At 34.2% G+C, this 19,578-nt stretch overlaps 2 protein-coding genes across 2 annotated transcripts; both read left to right on the forward strand.

Annotated features, from left to right (window-relative positions):
- Positions 1-7,372: 7,372 nt before the first annotated feature.
- On the forward strand, positions 7,373-10,093 carry LOC109153316 (auxin-responsive protein IAA27-like). The gene is made up of 5 exons (XM_019301209.1): positions 7,373-8,112; positions 8,605-8,834; positions 8,978-9,116; positions 9,378-9,439; positions 9,750-10,093. The coding sequence occupies exons 1-5, from the start codon at positions 7,667-7,669 to the stop codon at positions 9,785-9,787; spliced, it is 915 nt and encodes a 304-aa protein (XP_019156754.1). The 5' UTR covers positions 7,373-7,666; the 3' UTR covers positions 9,788-10,093.
- Positions 10,094-12,665: 2,572 nt separating this feature from the next.
- LOC109152656 (methyltransferase-like protein 5) lies at positions 12,666-15,868 on the forward strand. Its single transcript, XM_019300300.1, has 9 exons — positions 12,666-12,726; positions 12,829-12,885; positions 13,045-13,142; positions 13,280-13,349; positions 13,698-13,746; positions 14,224-14,312; positions 14,410-14,457; positions 15,103-15,162; positions 15,506-15,868. Exons 1-9 carry the CDS (start codon positions 12,667-12,669, stop codon positions 15,620-15,622), a joined length of 648 nt encoding a protein of 215 aa, XP_019155845.1. The 5' UTR covers position 12,666; the 3' UTR covers positions 15,623-15,868.
- Positions 15,869-19,578: the final 3,710 nt, after the last annotated feature.

Below are 19,578 nucleotides of genomic sequence, written 5' to 3' on the forward strand. Positions count from 1 at the left end.
ATATATATATATATAGACAATGGATCATGTGCGAAATTTCTCCCAGGTGAAACGTGCATATTGATCTTGCAAAAAACAACAGCCCAGAATGAAGAAAAAAAAACGCGGTGGTATTATAGTCATTTTGTGCAAGATCATAGCTTAAGGTGCATATATAAGTTTAAAGTTTAAGGTGCAAAACTTAAAATGTATAAGTTTATAGCTTAAGGTGCATAAATTTATAGCTTAAGGTGTGTAAGTTTATAGTGTTACGTGCGTAAGGCCACAACTTAAGGTGTGTAAGTCTAAAACTTAAAGTGCGTAATTTTATAGCTTAAGGTGCATTGCGTCACTTTCTAGTTTAAGGTGCGTCACTTTTTTATTTTTTTATTTTTTTTGTAGAAAAGTTTTAAAAAGCTAAAATGATTAAACCTATAAGTATACAAAATTGAAAATATCCAACCATGGCTCATCTTGAATATATACAAATGCTTAGCTTCATATATATATATATATATATATATATATATATATATATATATATATATATATACTAGTTTTTAACGCGCATTGCGCGATTGGGATAATGCCCAATGTTTTTTATTAAATAAGTACTTTAAAGTATATTAAGGCAGGATTATATTGAAATTGTTCATGCATTGATAATTGAAGGTTGAATTTACCTATTTAAATAGGTAATTCTTCTCCCAAAGGTTGAGTCTCCAACCCCAAGGGCCCCCCACATTCCGACCCAACAAAGCATTGTGGGAAGTTGTAAATCACGGTGACTCAATGGTTCAGCAAACAGGGCCAAATGCTGATACGCACAAGGAATCTGCCCACTTTGGACATAATTCCCGCACTACCGTCGCCGAGGTTCAAACCTTGGTCTCTTCTCCCAAATACTACCCACTAAACCATTGAGCTAAGCCCGTGCGGGTTAAATAGGTAATTCTAAGTTTACAAATGCAAGATAATATAGTCAAGATTGATTATAATTGTCAATAAAATAATTGTATAGGTATGGTTGAAACCAAATACAGGACATAAGGGAGAACAAATAAAAATTAGGGCATAAAATATTAAATTTATACTAATATTGTTTGAGGAGATTCCGACATTAGGATTTGTGGTTAAGTTCTATTAAGACTTTAATATTAGAATTAGATTAATGGTGTAGTTATAATTCTATATTAGACTTTAATATTAGAATTAGACTAACGGTGAATTAACGGAAAAGTTAAATGGATAATCATATAATTAAGGATAAATTAGAAAATCTTAAAAGAAAAAAATTAAAACCTAAACAATATGAACCATTCATTTGATTTAATAATTTGGCGGTCATTTTTTCTACTCAATGTTAATAATTAAATAAATTCGCTGGTCAAATCTTTCTACCCAATGTTAATAATTAAATAAATTCGCTGGTTAAATCTTTCTACCCAATGTTAATAATTAAATAAATTCGCTGGTCAAATCCGCTAGTATAATCCGCTAACGCTAACCGCTAACTGCTGATTGTAATTATATTTTTTTAATTTTTTCATGGTATTAATAAAATACTTGGTAAATAAATATATAGCATTATTTTGTATTATAACTTTGATATTTAATTAGAAAAATAGTACACAAAAAAAATAATAGATAATGTACTGAATATAATCAATTGATGAATTTGAATGTAAAAATTTTTACATTTGAGAAAAATAAAGACAATATAACTAACGAAAATATTTCTTTTAATTAATTTATTGATAATTAATAATTTTTTTTCACTGAATAAAGACATTGTATGGACAATGTAGCGAATATAATCAATTAATAAATTTGAATATAAAGAATTTTTATATTGAAGAAAAATAAAGACAATATAACTAATAAAATTATTTCTCTTATTTAATTTATTGATAATGAATAATTTTTTTCTTTTGAATAAAGACATTGTGGACACATAATTCTAAATTAAAGAAATGCATATAATATATGTATTATTTTTTGTTGTAACTACTAAATTATTATTTATATAATTTAATAAGAGTAAAATAGAGTACTAATTATGCCAACTTTGATTAGAATGAGGTTCGAACCTAAGACCTTTTTTTTATTGAAATCAATGAGTAAGTTAACGGTGAACTAACGGCAATTCTTAAAATTGAACGGAATTAGTAACGGTGTGCGGGTATTTTAGGAAATTTTAGTGTAAAATTTAAATCTGATCAATCTTTTAATCAATCTGAGCCATTCATTTGATTTAAATCTGTGACCGCCATTTTTTCTACCCATTATAAGCCTAACTCTCTTGGGCTCTTATTAGTATAGTAGAAGTAGATAGTAGATATATATCACCAATGTGAAACAACTTACAAGCTAAGTAATCATCCCCACAGTTCCTCACTGTTATCTAATAGTTAAAAGAGATGGAATAATCTATATATAGAAAATGATCTCTCTACAGGTATATGGCATCTAAATAGGACGACTAAGCTACATGTGATAATTTTATACACTTTATGACTACTCAAGGTGGTTGACATAATGTTAAATTACTTTAAAGCTTTAAATTGTTAAAGCTAGCTAGCTTAGCTTAGTGGTTCAACTTTTAATTTTAATTACTTGACATTATGCCGTTTTGTCCCCTAAAAACCCTGCCGTCAAACTTCTGGTAAAAGCTGTTCTTCACCTTTAATTTTTAACCCTATCTACTTAATTAAATTAGTTGGTAATTTAATTTGAAATTACACTTGTGTAAATGAGTTTCCCCATCCTACTTTTTGCAGTAAATACGAGTTTTTTACTTTTCTTGTTTTATGCTTTTATTTTGCAGTAAATACAAGTTTGATCTTCATTTCATTATAAAAATATTAATTCTACTCCTAACTTTTATTCCCTCTCGGAGCATTCATACTTGTTTGAGTTTTTTTGTGAGTTCTAATGTGATGAAAGAGAGAGGAGAGAAAGAAAAAAGAAGAGAAAAAGAAAAAGAAAAAAATCTGACAATTAAAAAAAAAAGCGTGGTAACGCACCTTGCATGGCGTCTGACGCGCGAATTTGGCGTGGAAAAGGGCAACAAATCTGACACTAAAAACCTTCATTTGCAGGGATGAAAAATTAAACCAAGTAAAAACTGATCTCCAACATCTCTAAAAAAACAACCTTTGGCTTTTTGTTCTGAAAAAATCAAGTAAAATCGACAAATGTGAATGCTCTTACAAAATTTTGATGTTGACATTTTTTTGGAACCCACAAAATAAATATAACTAACCATCAATTGTCATATTAGTGGGTAAAAGTGAATTACAAGTTTGCAACTAGATATGTGGTCTATTAATAAGGTAGTATTTTAATTAGAGTAAATACCCAAAATGGTCCTCGACTATAGCTAAATTCACAAATTGGTCCTCGACTTTCAATTTCAACCAATTAAGTCCTTAACTTTGTAATTTTGACACGATTTGGTCCTCCATCTATTTGACCGTTTGTTGACTGTGATCGACGATCTCCAGAAGAACCTTCAGCTCTCGTCGGAGCACGTAGAGGCCTCCAGGATGACGTTGCACTGGTTTAGAAATACGTCGTCTTCTTCGCTCTGGTACAAACTCAAGTACATTGAATCCAAAGGGAGGATGAAGAAAGGCGACCGGATTTGGTAGATTGCTTTTTGGCAGTGGATTTAAATGTAACAGTGCGGTCTGGAAATGCAACTAGAACCTTAAAAAATCGACGATGGACCATGAAATCGCATATATATCCTCAAAAATCACAGTCAACAAATGGTCAAATAGACAGATGACCAAATTGTATTAAAATTACAAAGTTAAAGACTTAATTGGTTGAAATTGAAAGTCAATGACCAATTTGTGAATTTAGTTATAGTCGAGGGACCATTTTAGGTATTTACTCTTTTAATTATTATTTCAACAAAAAAAAAAAAAAAAAAAAAACGCACTGTATTTGTTATATGTAGAGTGTGGGAAAGAAGATAGGGAAAGCTCTTTTTTTTTTGCAGGCATAAAAGCTGAGTAATTATTCGTGATACGCATGAACGGTCCCCAAGCTGCTGAAACAACAAACGTTGTTAAGACCATTGGTTAGGTGTTTGCATGCACGCTCGTGACTTCTTATTTTTACCCCTTCTTTTTTCACTTGCATTGGGATATTTTTACATTTCTTGAATTATATATTGAAGGTGATGTTACATACCTAATTGTAGCAATGAATTGCTAGTCAATTCAGCTCCATGAGACTAACTCAATTGATTCAGTTGATCCTCTTAAAGTCTTACTCCAATAGTAGTGAATTACTAGCTCTACTATAAAAATTCAATATAGATCTAATATTCTATTATGTCATAATCATACATTGTTTATTTAACAATTGCTCTACTCCTCTCCGCTATAAATTTACCATATTTTATATAACAAAATAGGTAAGACGACTCTTTAAACTTCACTACAAATTAAGTTAGCCAAAATACTTAACAAAAACGTCCACTGTGAGGATACACCTCACTGCATGACCAATCAGCAATAAGTCTTACTTTTAGCGATGAGTTAAAGATTTAATCCTCATTGAGAACCTAGCTAGGGCCATGGGGAGGTTGGCCTATCACTACAACATGTGTGCACTCTTTAAATCTTTTTTATATCAACGGAACATCAGTTATATAAGACAACCTCATTCAAATTGGTAAGACAGTTTACTTGATAAACACAATGTTCTAAGTTTGATTCCTTTGAGAACTGTCTATCAATCTTTTTAGTTGTCATAAGGTGAGTTTCACCGAGAGCGCACGTTCAAGTAGCGGCTGCAATGTTTCACCTAAATCAAATGAGCAACAATTATATAGCACAATTCAGTGTGGGTTGGCCCAAAGTTCAGTATAGGCCCGACCCGTTTGCTCGGCCCGGCTCGATTCATTTGCTACAATGAGTGGACTAGGGCTAGCTCGTTTTATACTATAGACAAGACCGAACTTTTTCGTTTAATTCCAATAATAGTTGGCCAAAAAATTAAACGACATGACTAAATTAAATGTGATACAAATTACATAGTCATGCATCTAATTTGAAAATAGAGGAAATTTCAATTTTGGTCCTATGACTATAGGGGTCTTGTTAATCTTAGTCACTGACTTTTAAAAGTGTCAATTTAGTACCTTAACTATGTAATTTTTGTCAATTTTGGTCACTTCAGCCAAATTACCGGCCAAATTTCGCCGGAAAATTTTAATTGTTAAAATAATGAGGGTATTTTGATCATTTCACGTCTCTTTTCTTCTTCCCAGGCGAGTCTATCCCTTCCTCTCACGTTTTCGTCGAATGAAATGAACTAATATGACGGGGAAAGGAGGCTTGATGATATTAAAGATAGGGTTTACGGGGAGAAAAAACGTCGAAAATGGGAGAGAAAGTGATGCACTCGCCGTAGAAGAAGAAAAGAGGCGTGAAACGACCAAAATACCCTTATTATTTTAATTATTAAAATTTTCTAGCGAAATTTGGCCGACAATTTGACCGGAGTGACCAAAATTGACAAAAATTACATAGTTAAGGTACTAAATTAACACTTTTGAAAGTCAAGGACTAAAATTAACAAGACCGATATAGTCATATAACCAAAATTAAAATTTCCTTTTTGAAAATATTAATAGTCAAGGACCAAATATAATACAAATTACATAATGCACTTAATTTAAAAATATTAATAATTAGTCTAAATTTAATATATGTGCAATAGTCATGAAACCAACTATTCAAATCTATTTCATTTATAATTAAACCTCAAAACAAAAAGTTAAAACAAAAGAAAAAAAAAAACACAAAACAAAATGTAAAATGGGGGTGAGACGACAGCGTCCGTCCAATCTCTCTCAATTTCTTCTCGTTCTCAGCAAAAAGGCTGTTGTACTAACGTGTGCCGCACATGCGCCGGCTCATCTTAGCACTTTAATCAAGGTTTAAGGGTTGGTTTGTTATTAAAGTGAGGAGAATTTAGGAATAAAAAACAAAGGGCTAATTTGTCAAAAGCAAAATGTCGCCGGAGACTCTACGTGGCTTTGTCAGCCTGCTTCCCCGCCAAAAGTTGAGTAAAAACAACACCATCAAAAGAACAAAAAAGATGTCTCCATGGCCTATAATAATAATAATAATATTATTATTATTATATTTTTAAAAGAAAATTTTACCATAATTTTAATCATGATTAGGTTAATCACTTTGTACCAGGGAAATATTACCCATGGTAAAAATAGAATTATGATTTTGAGCGGAAGAAACTTATTCACCCTTAGTCAAAATTATTATTTCAACTTCGTATGATTATACCTGAACTCTATGATTCTATGAATCCGTCCATTAGTCCCATGAGAAAGTAAATTGAGCTATTAAGACATACACTCAACTCTACACTTTTACGCACAAAATGTCTAAACCCTAACCCTAACTCAACTCTGACCTAATGAGCGAACTCCAAATTGTCCCAGTGCAAATTAATCTAGTCGAGTTTCAATCGGACACCTTTCAAGGATGTGACTGCATACACATTGTCATTTGTTCAACGATTCAAATCTATTTCATTTAAACTAACACTTTTTTATCACCTACAATTTTTTAATATCTATTATTAATAGAAACACAAATTGAGAAACAATTTGAGTTTCTTTAATTAGTGAGCCCCATTAAAATGTTGCATTGTGAATTTATTAGCATCCAATTAAGTTCCCAAAATGCAGTTTAGTCCTTTTGCCCTAATGTATGGACTTCCTTTTGTTTTCCCCTTTCTTGAAAAAAATCTGTGGTGAATAGTTTAGTGTTGTCCTAGGTGTATGTAGGGAGTACAATAAGTATCAATCCTTATACTTTCTTGGCCAATTCTTTAGGCCTCTAGTATAAGATGCATGATTTTACATCAAAATTGAAAATTAATCCTTCCACATATAGAAATATACCCTTCACATTGCATTGTTTCACCAAGTTAACACCCCATCAGACCTTCACCACTGGGGTCTTTTCATGCTTTTGCTAGCTGTAACCCTATTATCACTGTTCCTTCTTTTCCCCTTTTCTTTCAAAAAATCTCAATGAAAATGGTAAAAAAATCAATCATATTTGCTTCGGACTAGTTCAGTTAGTTCGATCGGTCACTCTAAAATTGTGTTCTAGAGTAGGGATTCTTGAAATTTAGGATTAATTTGACGTAAGCTGGAAGCCTAACATATCAAAGAAAAACAAAAACATTCATATTTTCCAATTTCTGAAAATTTTATTCTTTTTTATGGTTTGGGTTTACAGCAGGAAAAAGAAATAGGAAAAAAAAAAAGTAATTTTGCTTTTTACTCAAGGGATTGTCCCTGTTGATTTGTGCTCCCTCTTTTCACAGCCTCTCCTGTTGTCTTATTCCATTTCTCTGCTCATCCCACTCTTTGCTACAGTTCAGAGAGAGAGAGAGGGGGGGAGAGGGATCAGGCAAGGCATGATTATATAGAAATAAAAGAAGCTTCTTTTATTTATTTTTCTCCACTGCAATCAAATACTACTACTAATACACAAACCTCATTCTTATTAGTGTGTTCTTGAGTTTTACATGCTATCAGTATCTGGCTTTACTTGTATCATTTCAGGAGTCTTTCAATTTCAATACCATTCTTTTTTTTTTACATTCTTGAACTCTACTGTTTTGAACTTTGATGTCTACACCCTTGGAAGAGCATGATTACATAGGCTTATCAGAGGTTCCTTCAATGGAGAACTCTGAGAAGAGCTGTGTTTCCTCTGTTGAGAGTGAGAGGAAGGCCAAAGGTTTGAACTTGAAGGCCACTGAACTGAGACTGGGGTTGCCTGGTTCTGAGTCCCCAGAGAGAGAGAATGGGACTCTGGTGGTGGAGGAGAAGAGTGGGGTTTTGGGGGCCAAGAGGGGGTTCTCTGACACCATTAATGGTGGTTCTGAGAAGTGGGTTTTCTCTGCAACTGGTGGATCTGAGGCTGACTTGCCTAAAGGTGGAGCCTTGTTTTCCCCTAGGGGTGTCAATGGAGGTGCCAAGATCCTTGCTCCTGAAACTAACACTCTCCAGTCTTCCATGGCTTCCACTCTTATCAAAGAGGAGGAGAAAAAGCCTCAGGTTTCTGCTGCAAAGTAATGTTTTTTTTCTTCCTTTATCATCCAAGAAATATATAATAATCACTGCTTAGCCTAGAATTAGCTTAAATTCTTATGTATTAGGTTTGTGGCTTCACTGGGTTGTGCATTTATGGGGGGAATTTCATTATGTGGGCAAAAAGTTCATGCCTTTTTCCATACTGTTCATCTTTCTTGAGAATAATATTGCTTCTGTTCTTCCCTTTTCAAATGATAAACTGTTCTTCTAGCATTATGACTGTAGTTAAGCTATTCATGGAACTGTTGGTTACTTGGTTTTGGGTATTTCTGTTGTATTTGGTTCTAATTAGGGGTGGGCATTTCGGTTCGATTCGGATAAGATATGTTCTTGAATTTCCCAGATTTGTATTATTACTTGAACTTGGATCTGATCTGGGCAATTGGGTAAAGTAAGAAGGAAGGTAGTTAAGATTTAAGAACCTAACTAATATGACCACAATAGATTCATTCTTCTCATGTCTTGGACAGGGCACAGGTGGTAGGATGGCCCCCGATTCGATCTTTTCGTAAGAATTCGATGGTTACTAATCCTCCCAAGACCGAAGAAGGTCCCGATGGGAAGTCGGGGTCGGGTTGTCTCTATGTCAAAGTCAGCATGGATGGCGCCCCGTACCTGAGAAAAGTTGACCTTAAGATTTACGACTGCTATAAGGATCTCACTTTGGCTCTCGAGAAGATGTTTAGCTGTTTTACCATCGGTAATCCTCTGACTTTGGCTGAGATTAATGTTTTGAAGTAACGGTTTTTTATATTGCTGTAAAAAAGAAGTGAAGAACTGCTATGATCACACAATCAACGTCGTTGATAACTCGGGACTTATCTTTTTTACCTTCGTATTCAGGTCAATCGGGATCTCCGGGTGTTCCTATCCGAGATGGATTGAGTGAAGGTAGATTGATGGATCTGCATGGTTCCGAATATGTACTTACCTTTGAAGACAAAGACGGTGACTGGATGCTTGTCGGTGATCTTCCATGGGAGTAAGTTTGGTTTTTCTTTGGTTGTAGATTCTCCATTTCGGCGTGTTTTCATCTCCTGAAAACTGATCAATTTTATTTCCTATGCCCCCATTAGTACTATCCTTAATAAGTGAAAATAGATTAAATGCGTTTTGGGAAGTTTGAAACTGAAATATTGCTGTTAAACAACCCGATCTTTAGCACTGTACTCGTTTCTCAAATCCCGTTCTCCTACTATATTTGGCTCGATGTTCTTAATGTGTGATTGGTCATTTGTTGCAGAATGTTTGTAGACTCTTGCAAGCGTCTAAGGATCATGAAGAGTTCAGATGCTGTCGGTCTAGGTAAGAGACCATAACCAACCTCGAGAATTAATTTTTTTTTGAAATACTCTTGATTCTTTATAAGGTAGTATCTGTTCTATACTTTCTCAATTTTTTTTTCAACCCAAAGAATCAATAACCTTGGTTTGGAATGGTAACAGAGGTGTCCTCACAGTACATAGTAATTGGCACTGGGATGCCATTTAATCCTATTTTTCCTGTATAGAGATATAAGGATAGAGATATGTAAAAATATACTTTTGCAATGCATCATAGGATAGATAGACGTATAATTTGCAACGTCTGAGCAACTTAACGTGTTTCTTTGCAGCTCCCAGAGCGGCCCTGGAGAAGTGCAAAAACGGTTAAAAGAAATGCAAGTGGAACAACAACATTCGGGAACGAAGCCTTGATTTGCATTTGAAGTTGGTGTTCTATAAGTTTGTGTAGCTACAAATATTCCATGTCAACCTAGTAAACTGAAAAAAAAAGGGACAACTCTCCAGTAATTAAAAACCTCGTATTCGTATTCAGAATAACTCTGATCTTAAGCTTTCATAGGTATGCTTTTCCTTAAATTCCCAGAATGTATTCTTACTTATTTGCTTCATCAAGGCTTTTGTTGTCGTTGTCGTCTTCTATGTAAATGGCTAATGGTATTGTCTTGTTTATCTCGCTCCCCATCACCGCCACCATCTCTTAGCCACCGGTTTATTTCGCGTGGCAGTTAACAGTTTTTAACACTCATCCATCAACTGTATCAATTGTACTATGTTGTTTTGGCTGCTGTTAACAATTATAGAGTGAAACTTAGAACTACCATACTATTTTGTACCAAGTAGAAGATGGGAATATGGTACTTGTGGAAGATGTTGGGAGTTGTGTTTGTTCTTTGTTCTGCATTTACTCTTTTCTTTTTCGAGTACAAGACAAATCTGCAGTCACTATCCGAGTGTGTGCACTAGGTAAATATTGCATTGTGATCCTAATCGACAAATGATTATAAGGAGGTAAACTAGCCTAGGTTGTCCATAACTGACTGATTCAAATTCAGGAGATTAATATGTCGCTCCCATTGAGAGTCAGACTTATAACTTTGTGATTATTAAGTCAACAACCTGATCACAACTTGTCTGTGGTTGCTCCTGCAGTCACTATCCGAGGGTGTGTGCTAAGTAAATCCCGTCTTATGATCCTAACTTACAAAGGACTACAAGGAGGTAAATTAAAATTAGCTTAGGTTGTCCATAGCTGACTGATTCAATTTAAGGAGATTAATATGCCGCTCTCATTGGGGGTTAAACTTGTAATCTTGTGGTTATCGAGTCAACAATCTGATTAACTTGTCTGAGGTTGTTCCTGCATTTATTGTTTTGTTGAGATGAATGGTGGTTGTTGAGGAGACAACATTCATTTGAAAGGTGGGATGAATCTTTTAATGGTGAAAACTTGTATTCATTTGCAGTGAGGAAGAGAGTCTGAAGCCTGAACCCTTTGGTCATTTACTCTCATTTAATATTGTCTGCACTGCAAAATAATAAATGGAACCCAAGTAAATTGAATATCATGTCTTGGTTCAAGACAGCAATGGTCTAATCACTGATGATTCAAATCCAGTCCGGTCGCAAATTATTGAGTATATAATGGGGTGTTTGGTAAATATTTGTTAGCTGATTAAATTAGTGAGTTTACTAATTGATAACTTTAGTTGATTGTAGAAAGATGTTTTGGTAAATTAGCTGATAGCTGATTACATGCAAAATGACTTTTTTAAGAAGTTGATTAAAAAAACTGCTCAAATTTTAGTGTTTGGACTTTGGAGCAATAAGCTTTTACAAAAAACTAATTAATCAAACACTTATATTAGTTGTTTAACGAAGTCAAACATTTAATAATGGTCAAATAAGTAAAAATTGATTGATAAGCTAATTATATTACCAAACATGGCCAATATATATAACATATTGACCCTATTTGGTAAAATAGTTAGCCTATAGGTCAATTTCAGCTTATTTGACCACTATTAACTGTTTGACTTGGTTAAAAAATCAATATAAGTGTTTGGTTAATTAACTTTTTGTAACTCCAAAATGCTAAAATTCAAAAAGTTGTTTTAAACAACTTTTTCAATTAGCTTTTTGAGAAAAAAAAAATTATACCAAACAGCTATAAGCTAACAGTTAATTTACCAAACACTTTTTTACAATTAGTTAATGTTATTAACTAGTTATACCATCTAATTAACCTAATCAGCTAACAGCTATCAGCTATCAGCTAACAACCATTTATCAAACAGGGTTATTGTTGAACACTTGAATAAGTCCAAAGATCAAAGATTTTGGAATGCACCCTTTGTTGCATGAATGTATACAACTATAGATAGTGAATTAATCTCAATTCATAGCTTTATAAACTAAATTATGCACAAAATAAGTTAAGATAGGGGGCAAAACATAATCATCAAATAAAGAGATTATCACTAACACAACACAAAAACTCTCAAAAAGTCATCATTGAGTTGCTCCATCAATATTTAATATTCTCTCCATCACATTTTCTGTGTCTAGTTAACGAAACTTATCTAAAGTTATTTACAATTTAATTTTATAATATTAAATTTAATATTAATAAAAAAATTATATATTAGAAACTAAATTAAAAATACTATTTAATACAAAGAGAAAATTAGTTAAAAATAATAAGAAAATAAATAAAGGAGAAAAAATTGATTTAATAAATGAATAATAAATATGCGGGTAAAATAAAACAAAGGGAGTAGTTGACTTTAAGATTTTGAAATCAATAAGTACATAATTGTATAACATAAGACACAAAAACGCATAGCACAAAATACAAAAATGCATGTTATATTTATTTTATTTAAGCTATAGAATCCATACGCTTGAGGTACAGAATTGCATAACATGAGACATAGAAACGCATAACATAAGACATATACACATAATTTACAATAAAAAAAAAACTGTAACGTGAATTGAACAACAAACGATCGCCGTCAAAATTAAAACTCTAAACTACGTCGTTTATGACCAAGGTCCACGGTGTAATGGTTGTTTCGTACCAAGGTGGACCTTGATCTATGGTATTAAAGTTAGAAAAATATTGTGCAAGAAGCCCAAAGAAATATTGGGCCTAGCTTAAAGTGGAAGTCCAATTCTAGTCTCCGTCGCTCGCATTGATGATTGAAGGAAGAAAAGTGGCAGAATTGCAGAGTGAAGCCGGAGAAGATGAAGCTGAAGCAGCTAGAGAGCCTTCTTGGCTCTCTTGAACAGTTCCCCACTCCGAAGGTCTCTCTTCTTTCTCTCTCAATAAACACACGCCTGTTGATTTACGGTATAGATTTACGGATTTTCTTTCTGTAGTGGAGTTATTGTTTGCTTTTATGGCAGATTGAACTCGAACAATATCCAACTGGACCCCACATCGCTTCCCGGATGCTATACACTGTAAAATCTTCAATATTCCCCACTTTTATAGATACCCTTTTCCTATTCACCCCTTGTAATTGACTATGATTTTGATTCTTAGTTGTTGTTATTTTCAATTCTATGTTCTTTTTGCCTCAAGAAATAAAAAATTTCCCCCCTTTTTGTGGATAAATATAGGCTGAAAATTCATTTGGGGATGTAAGCAATAAGGTGGTTGCAGATTTTGGTTGTGGGTGTGGTACATTAGGCCTTGCTGCAGCTCTCTTAGAAGCTGAGTATGTAAATGGATCCATTTTATTTGTTAAAGAATTCATCTTTGGAACATGATTTTTTAAATAAGTTGTTTGAAGTTATTTTAGGATGATGTTTTGGAGTTGTGTGTCATTTGATTTTTGATTAATCGTGCAAACAGACATGTTATTGGGCTTGACATAGACACCGAGTCTCTTGAGATTGCAGCTACTAATGCTGATGAGCTTGAGGTTCGTTTTCGCTCTTCGTGTTTCTTGGGATATATATACGCTACTCCTGTTTGATCTGCGATTTTGGATTCTTCAAGGATACTCTTATAGCACTGTTGGGCATATAATAAATAAACATAAATGTGCAATCAAACTATCTGCTTAGACTTTTAGTTGAGATAGTGCACAAAGGTAACACGTGGAGCCCATCAAAAAGTAATTGGCCCGCACACGTGAGGGGGCGTGTTGAGCATATAATATATAAACACAAATGTGTAATCCAACTATCAGCTTAGACTTTTAGTTGAGATGGAGCACATGCTTCAGTTTGCACCAGGGTTGTTCATCTAATGCGTTTTACTCTTGCAGGTAGACATGGAATTCGTTCAATGCGATATCAGGAACTTACAGTGGAAAGGTATCTCTGCATTTTTGCACTTTGGAAAAAGTGGGGTGGGGGTGTTGTAAACTTGTAATTTCTATATGAGGGTAAATAGTTACTGGATCAGCGGACTATTAGCTGAATTCTTTACTCTCACCATGAATAATTAAGTGTACATTCTTTGTTTTCATAGTGTAGAATTGGTTTTTACGTGTCAAACAATAACTTGTGAAGGTGCGGAATGCCTCTGTGATATTTTAGATTCAAAAAAGAAAGAATCTTTTCAATGTTCATTGTCCACTTTGTAGGAGACAGATTTTAGATTTAAAAAAAAGTTTAGAATAGGATTCTTGGGTTTTCCAATATGTTTTGTATCCCTAATTTTACGGTATTACCTATTTTTGGTTCATTTGTGCACTTTGACATTTCAGTTGTTATCATGGCCAACCGACGTGTGCTTGATGTTTTTAAGAAATGGATATATAAATTAAGCGGGTGTTAAATTCTATGTAGGCCAGATTGTTGATACCATTGTCATGAATCCTCCGTTTGGAACACGGAAGAAAGGTGCTGACATGGATTTCCTTTTTGTGGCATTGAAGGTACGAGCACAATGTTCCATTCTGAGTGTCAGTTATTGTTGTCCTCCAGGTTTCGTCTGTATGCTCGGGACTAAGTTTCTAATGTTTGTTGTATTAGGTTGCTTCTCAAGCGGTTTATTCCTTGCACAAGACCACAACTAGAGAAGTAAGTCTTGCAACCGTACAAGTTGTACCTTGTGGTATAGAAAGCTGATTGAGCCATCATGTGTGAATTTAAACCAAACCATAATACAACGTAGAAATGATGCAATATCTATCTCGTTGCTTGTGTTGAGCACAATATAATATAAAATAAACTGTGTAGTCCATCCTTAACCAAAGGTCAAGGGTTCGATCCTTGGCTTTGGGTATAGACCAGTCTTAAATCTCTTGGTCAGCTGTCCCACCCAAAAGCGGTGCCTACAATTCAATAAGGGGATTAGTCACTGTGTTCGACGGTGGAAACCCTGGGTACATCCAAAAAAAAATGTGTAGTCCGACTATCAGCTTACACTTTTAGTTGAGACAGAACACATCCTTGTTTAGGCCTGGAACACATCCTTCAATTTGAATTGGGAAACATAGTCATTATGCATAGAATGCTTAAAATGGGAAACAGCTTTTAGTTTGAGCGTTTTTATTGTGGTTTCTGCATAATATTCTACCAACCCAGTGACCGATTTTGTGTTTCTATTACTCTGTCAATGCAATTTATACCCAAATAATGTGTTTTTTTCAAAGAATATTCAGAAAATAAAACGGTACTAATGTACTATAATCTTTACCTTGTTTATTCATCTGGTGATAACAGCACATCAAAAGAGCTGCATTGCGAGATTACAACGCTAGCAGTGCTGAGGTTATATGTGAGGTAGGTATACTTTACAAAAGTTGTTTTTCTGTATTTTTTATCTGAGTACAAGTTAGTTTTTTTTGGTCAGGCCATGAGGTGTCCTGAGCAGATCCTAACTGTAGGAGGCACCTTTAAGCCCGTACCATATTCAGACTAATCCCCATTCGCACCGGGCCGGCCCAATAAAGGGGCAAAGTGCTAGCCAGATTGGTTTTTCCATTATTCCATACGAAAGGGGGTTTGAACTCCCGACCTCTCTTAAGGGATAAGAGTGCACGGCCACTCACGCCAACCAAGCTGGTTATTGAGTACAAGTTAGTATATATGGTGTTTGTGAACAAGATTCTGTCCCGCTTTCCAGCTTAGGTACGACGTGCCACAGCTGTACAAATTTCACAAGAAAAAGGAGGTAGACATTGCGGTGGATCTATGGCGATTTGTTCCTCAACGACATGCCAAGAGAACCACAAAGAGTTGATAGCATTTGCACTTTCACTGTCAAAAAGGAATGAATGTAAAATCAGAAGAAATGATAGTCCTTTTTTTGTACGAGAACATGTCCCCAGTGCCCCTTCTGCAGCTGTGAATTTGTTAGAAATCCAACCTGGGATTTTACTTGACTGCATAGATTGGTTGATCTATCTTTAATCTTTGATACAGAGATTTGATCAAACCTTGTACAATCTTGTTGTCTTTTCTGTGTTTCTCAGGGTTACATCACTCTGGATAGCTTTCATTTTGAACTCTTCTCCACGCACTCGTCTCTCAAGTAAAGCACCAATGTTCGACACTCCTATAAAAACTATCTCAATAGTGGGTATTTGGCACCAATTTAAGTATCACTTCACAATCTTTTGTGGTGTTAATGTAAGACTGTATCAATGCACCATGCCTACTATTATAAATAGGCCTACTATATTATAAATAGAAAAGGATGATGTTATTTTTGCAGATATCTATCACTCTATGGAACTTTTACCGTGCCAAATGTCATTGGTGTAGTATCATACTCGGTATAACCATATAGATGTAGTGATTAGTATCGGGCACTTTTAATATCCGTTTTGACAGTACTCAATACAACTCACTACACTCGTGTATTTGTATCATATACAATATAATATTAGTGGCAATTAACATCTTAAAATTTTTTTGCAAATATATATATGCGGCTACTACTTCTCGTGCGGTCATGCAACTTTGTATCACTATGTATGTACAAATGCACAGGGTGATGTATTTTACAAATTGAGTGGTGTTGAGTGCACCACTCTCTGATGCATTTTTGTGCATACATAGTGATGCAAAGTCGCACAACTGCACGGGAAGCAATAGCCGCACCAGATGTTATCATATATATATATATATATATATATTCTAGGCTTCTTATAAAGCAAGCAGAGATTTGGAAAAACAAAATATAATGAAGGTTAGGTGGACTATAAGAATGATAATGCCATGAATAATGTTACACTCAAAGAGGAAGAGCCAAGAGATGAGAGGCAGAGAGAGAGAGGGGTACTAACCATTGGGACCAAAATTAATTGTCTATATATCACTCTTCATTACATACCATATCTTCCATGTCCAAGAAAAATCTTATAGAGTACTTGGGATGTTGGTTTTTAATTTTTAAAAACTTTTGTTTTTAATAATCTTTAAAATTCTTATATCTCTATGATGCTAGGAGCAGGAGATCATGGGAGACCGAATGCAGTGTTTTGCGGTTAAGTTGATGGTAGCCACTTGTACGTGGGGACTATTTTAGGGTTTTGTTTAATTTAAGATTATTACTTGGTATGTATGCATTAGTATTAACCAAACTTAATTGGGGTGTCTGATACGAGTGGTCAAGTGAGTAGAATATGATTCTTTTATCAAAAAATTACAAGTTTGATTTTATTTTTAGCACTATTTCGCTCGAGTCGGTCGCACAAAATTTTTCTATTGCAGTTTACATCTTCTCCTGTGTGCTAGGAGCGAAATTTACATAATACACACTTTTGGATAGTGACTACAAGTTTTTTCGTCATCAACAAGAAAACTTAAAACTTAATTAGAACTTGGGGTGTTGTTGAGTAGAAGAGACTTATCAATCATTAACCAAATGTCAAGGGTTTGATCCTTAGCTTTGGGTATGGAGTAGCTTTAAATCTCCAGGTCCCACCCAAAAGAGGTGCCTACAATTTAGCGAGGGGACTTTGGGTATGAAGCAGTTTTAAATCTCTAAGCACTTGTCTCATGAGGGGGCTTTGGGTATGGAGTAGTTTTAAATCTCCAAGTCAGATTAGTCACTGATTTTGACGGTGTAAACCCTGGGTACACCCAAAAAAAACTTAATTGGGATTGATGAGAAAGTATATACATAAATGTAGCATCTTCACACGTGCATTGCGAATTTTTTTCAAGATTCCATTTTGAAAAATAATTCAACTTTTGAAATGGAGGGCTTAATTTATTGGGTAAAGCATTAATGGTATGCTAAAAGTGTTTAGGAATGCTTGTAGTTGGTTTGTGCATATAAGTGAGGGGAAATACAAACGAGTTCATCTCACTCATGTCTATAGTACAATATCAATAGTTTGTGATGGATAAATAATATTAGTAGGGCGCAACTCAAGTTTGGTAAGAAAGGGCTTGCATGGGCAACTCAATTGGTCAAAGGGGTGAAATTTGGGAAAAATTATAGAAGACTGATTCTTAAAATCGTGTAAATCTTTACAAACGAGTGTTTTCAAATCATATTTGAAGATCAATCTCTACAAGACAAGATCAGATTTCTAAATTAAGCGGGATACATTAGTATGTAGTTTGCAAGAATCCAATTTTCTTTTTATCCCAAAAGGTTGAATCCCCAACATCAAGGGTCCCACACTCTGATCCAACAGAGTATTTGGAATGATGTAAATTACGGTGACTCAATGACTCAGTAGACAGAGTCAAGCGTCAAGCGTCAACGCGCACAGGGATCCTATTTTCTATGCAAAGTGGGATTCGTTCTCACTATCTATAAAGAGTTAATTCCACCGGAGGTCCCTTGTCTTTGGTGGCAATTCCAAATTTAGTCCTAGACTATCGTTTTTGTCATTTTACATTCCAGACTAACATTTTTTGGACACTTTTAGTCATTCTCATGATTTTTTCTATTTTTAGTAAGGACATTTTTGTCTCTTCATATTTTTCTTTTGTTATTTTTCCGATTTCAACAAGTTTAATTAGTTTAGGACTTTACTAAAAATTAGTTGAAAATATGATTACTAAAAATCAGAGGTTACCTAACGTTTTAAACCAATTAAACTGATTGAAACCGGAAAAATAACAAAAGAAAAATATGAAGAGACAAAAATGCCCTTACTAAAAATAGAAAAAATCATAAGAAGGACTAAAAGTGTCCAAAAAACAATAGTCTGGGATGTAAAATGGCAAAAACAATAGTCTGGGACTAAATTTGGAATTGCTACAAAAAACAAGGGACCTCCGGTGAAATTAAATCATCTATAAATATACATAGTTATAACAAGCTAAAATATTCAATTGTTTCAATACAATTAATTTTCTTTCGAAATCAGCGAACAAGTTTGCTCATACCTTAGCTAGAGCAGCTCGTTTACAACCTGTTCCTATGCATTGGTTATCTATTATTCCTACTTGTATTTAAACATTTATTCTAATAAAGTTGCTTACTTTTCCCTTCAAAAAAAATTAAATTCAAGATCTTCAATTTTCAAAAAAATAAAAATAAAAATTCAAGATCTTCACATCTCTCTAGTAACTATATGGAAGGAATATTCTCTCATCCCTCTCCTAAATAATAGCCTATAGACTCTCATTATCATGCACACGTACATAACACATCATCATGAAAATAGTAGTTTGGCTTGTCAAGCCGGAAGCCAGTTGTTATACCATGAACCAAGTTTCACCTTGCAAGGTGGATTTAGGTCCAAAATACACAATTTATATGTGAATGTAGATTCAGATCCAAAATACACATTTTACATATTGAATATTTACAATTTACTTAATTAATGTTTACAATTTACATACTAAATGTTCACAATTTACCTTTTACAAAATTCTGAACGTTCAGTAAGTGAATTGTGTATTTTGAACCTGGATCCACAGAATAATTTGCCGCCGGAGGCCTATCCAACAAGAAAGTAAACTAAATAGAGGAGAGAAAAGAAGAATAAAACACAATATTTCCCATTTTTTTTGACGATGAGGGAAACCCGCAATTACTATCTGAGAGTGTGCATTGGATAAACTTGACCTTGATCTAGTTAGCAAATGAGGTAAACCAATTTGGGTAGCTCATAACTGACCTCCCCAAATCAAGAAGGCTAATATGTCATCAGTCATCTTACGCAAAAAATCAAACTTGTAACCTTGTGATTATCAAGTAAATTACCTAAACAATTTAGCTAGCCCATT

Source organism: Ipomoea nil, unplaced genomic scaffold, assembly GCF_001879475.1.
Source record: "Ipomoea nil cultivar Tokyo-kokei standard unplaced genomic scaffold, Asagao_1.1 scaffold2480, whole genome shotgun sequence".
Taxonomy (NCBI): domain Eukaryota; kingdom Viridiplantae; phylum Streptophyta; class Magnoliopsida; order Solanales; family Convolvulaceae; genus Ipomoea; species Ipomoea nil.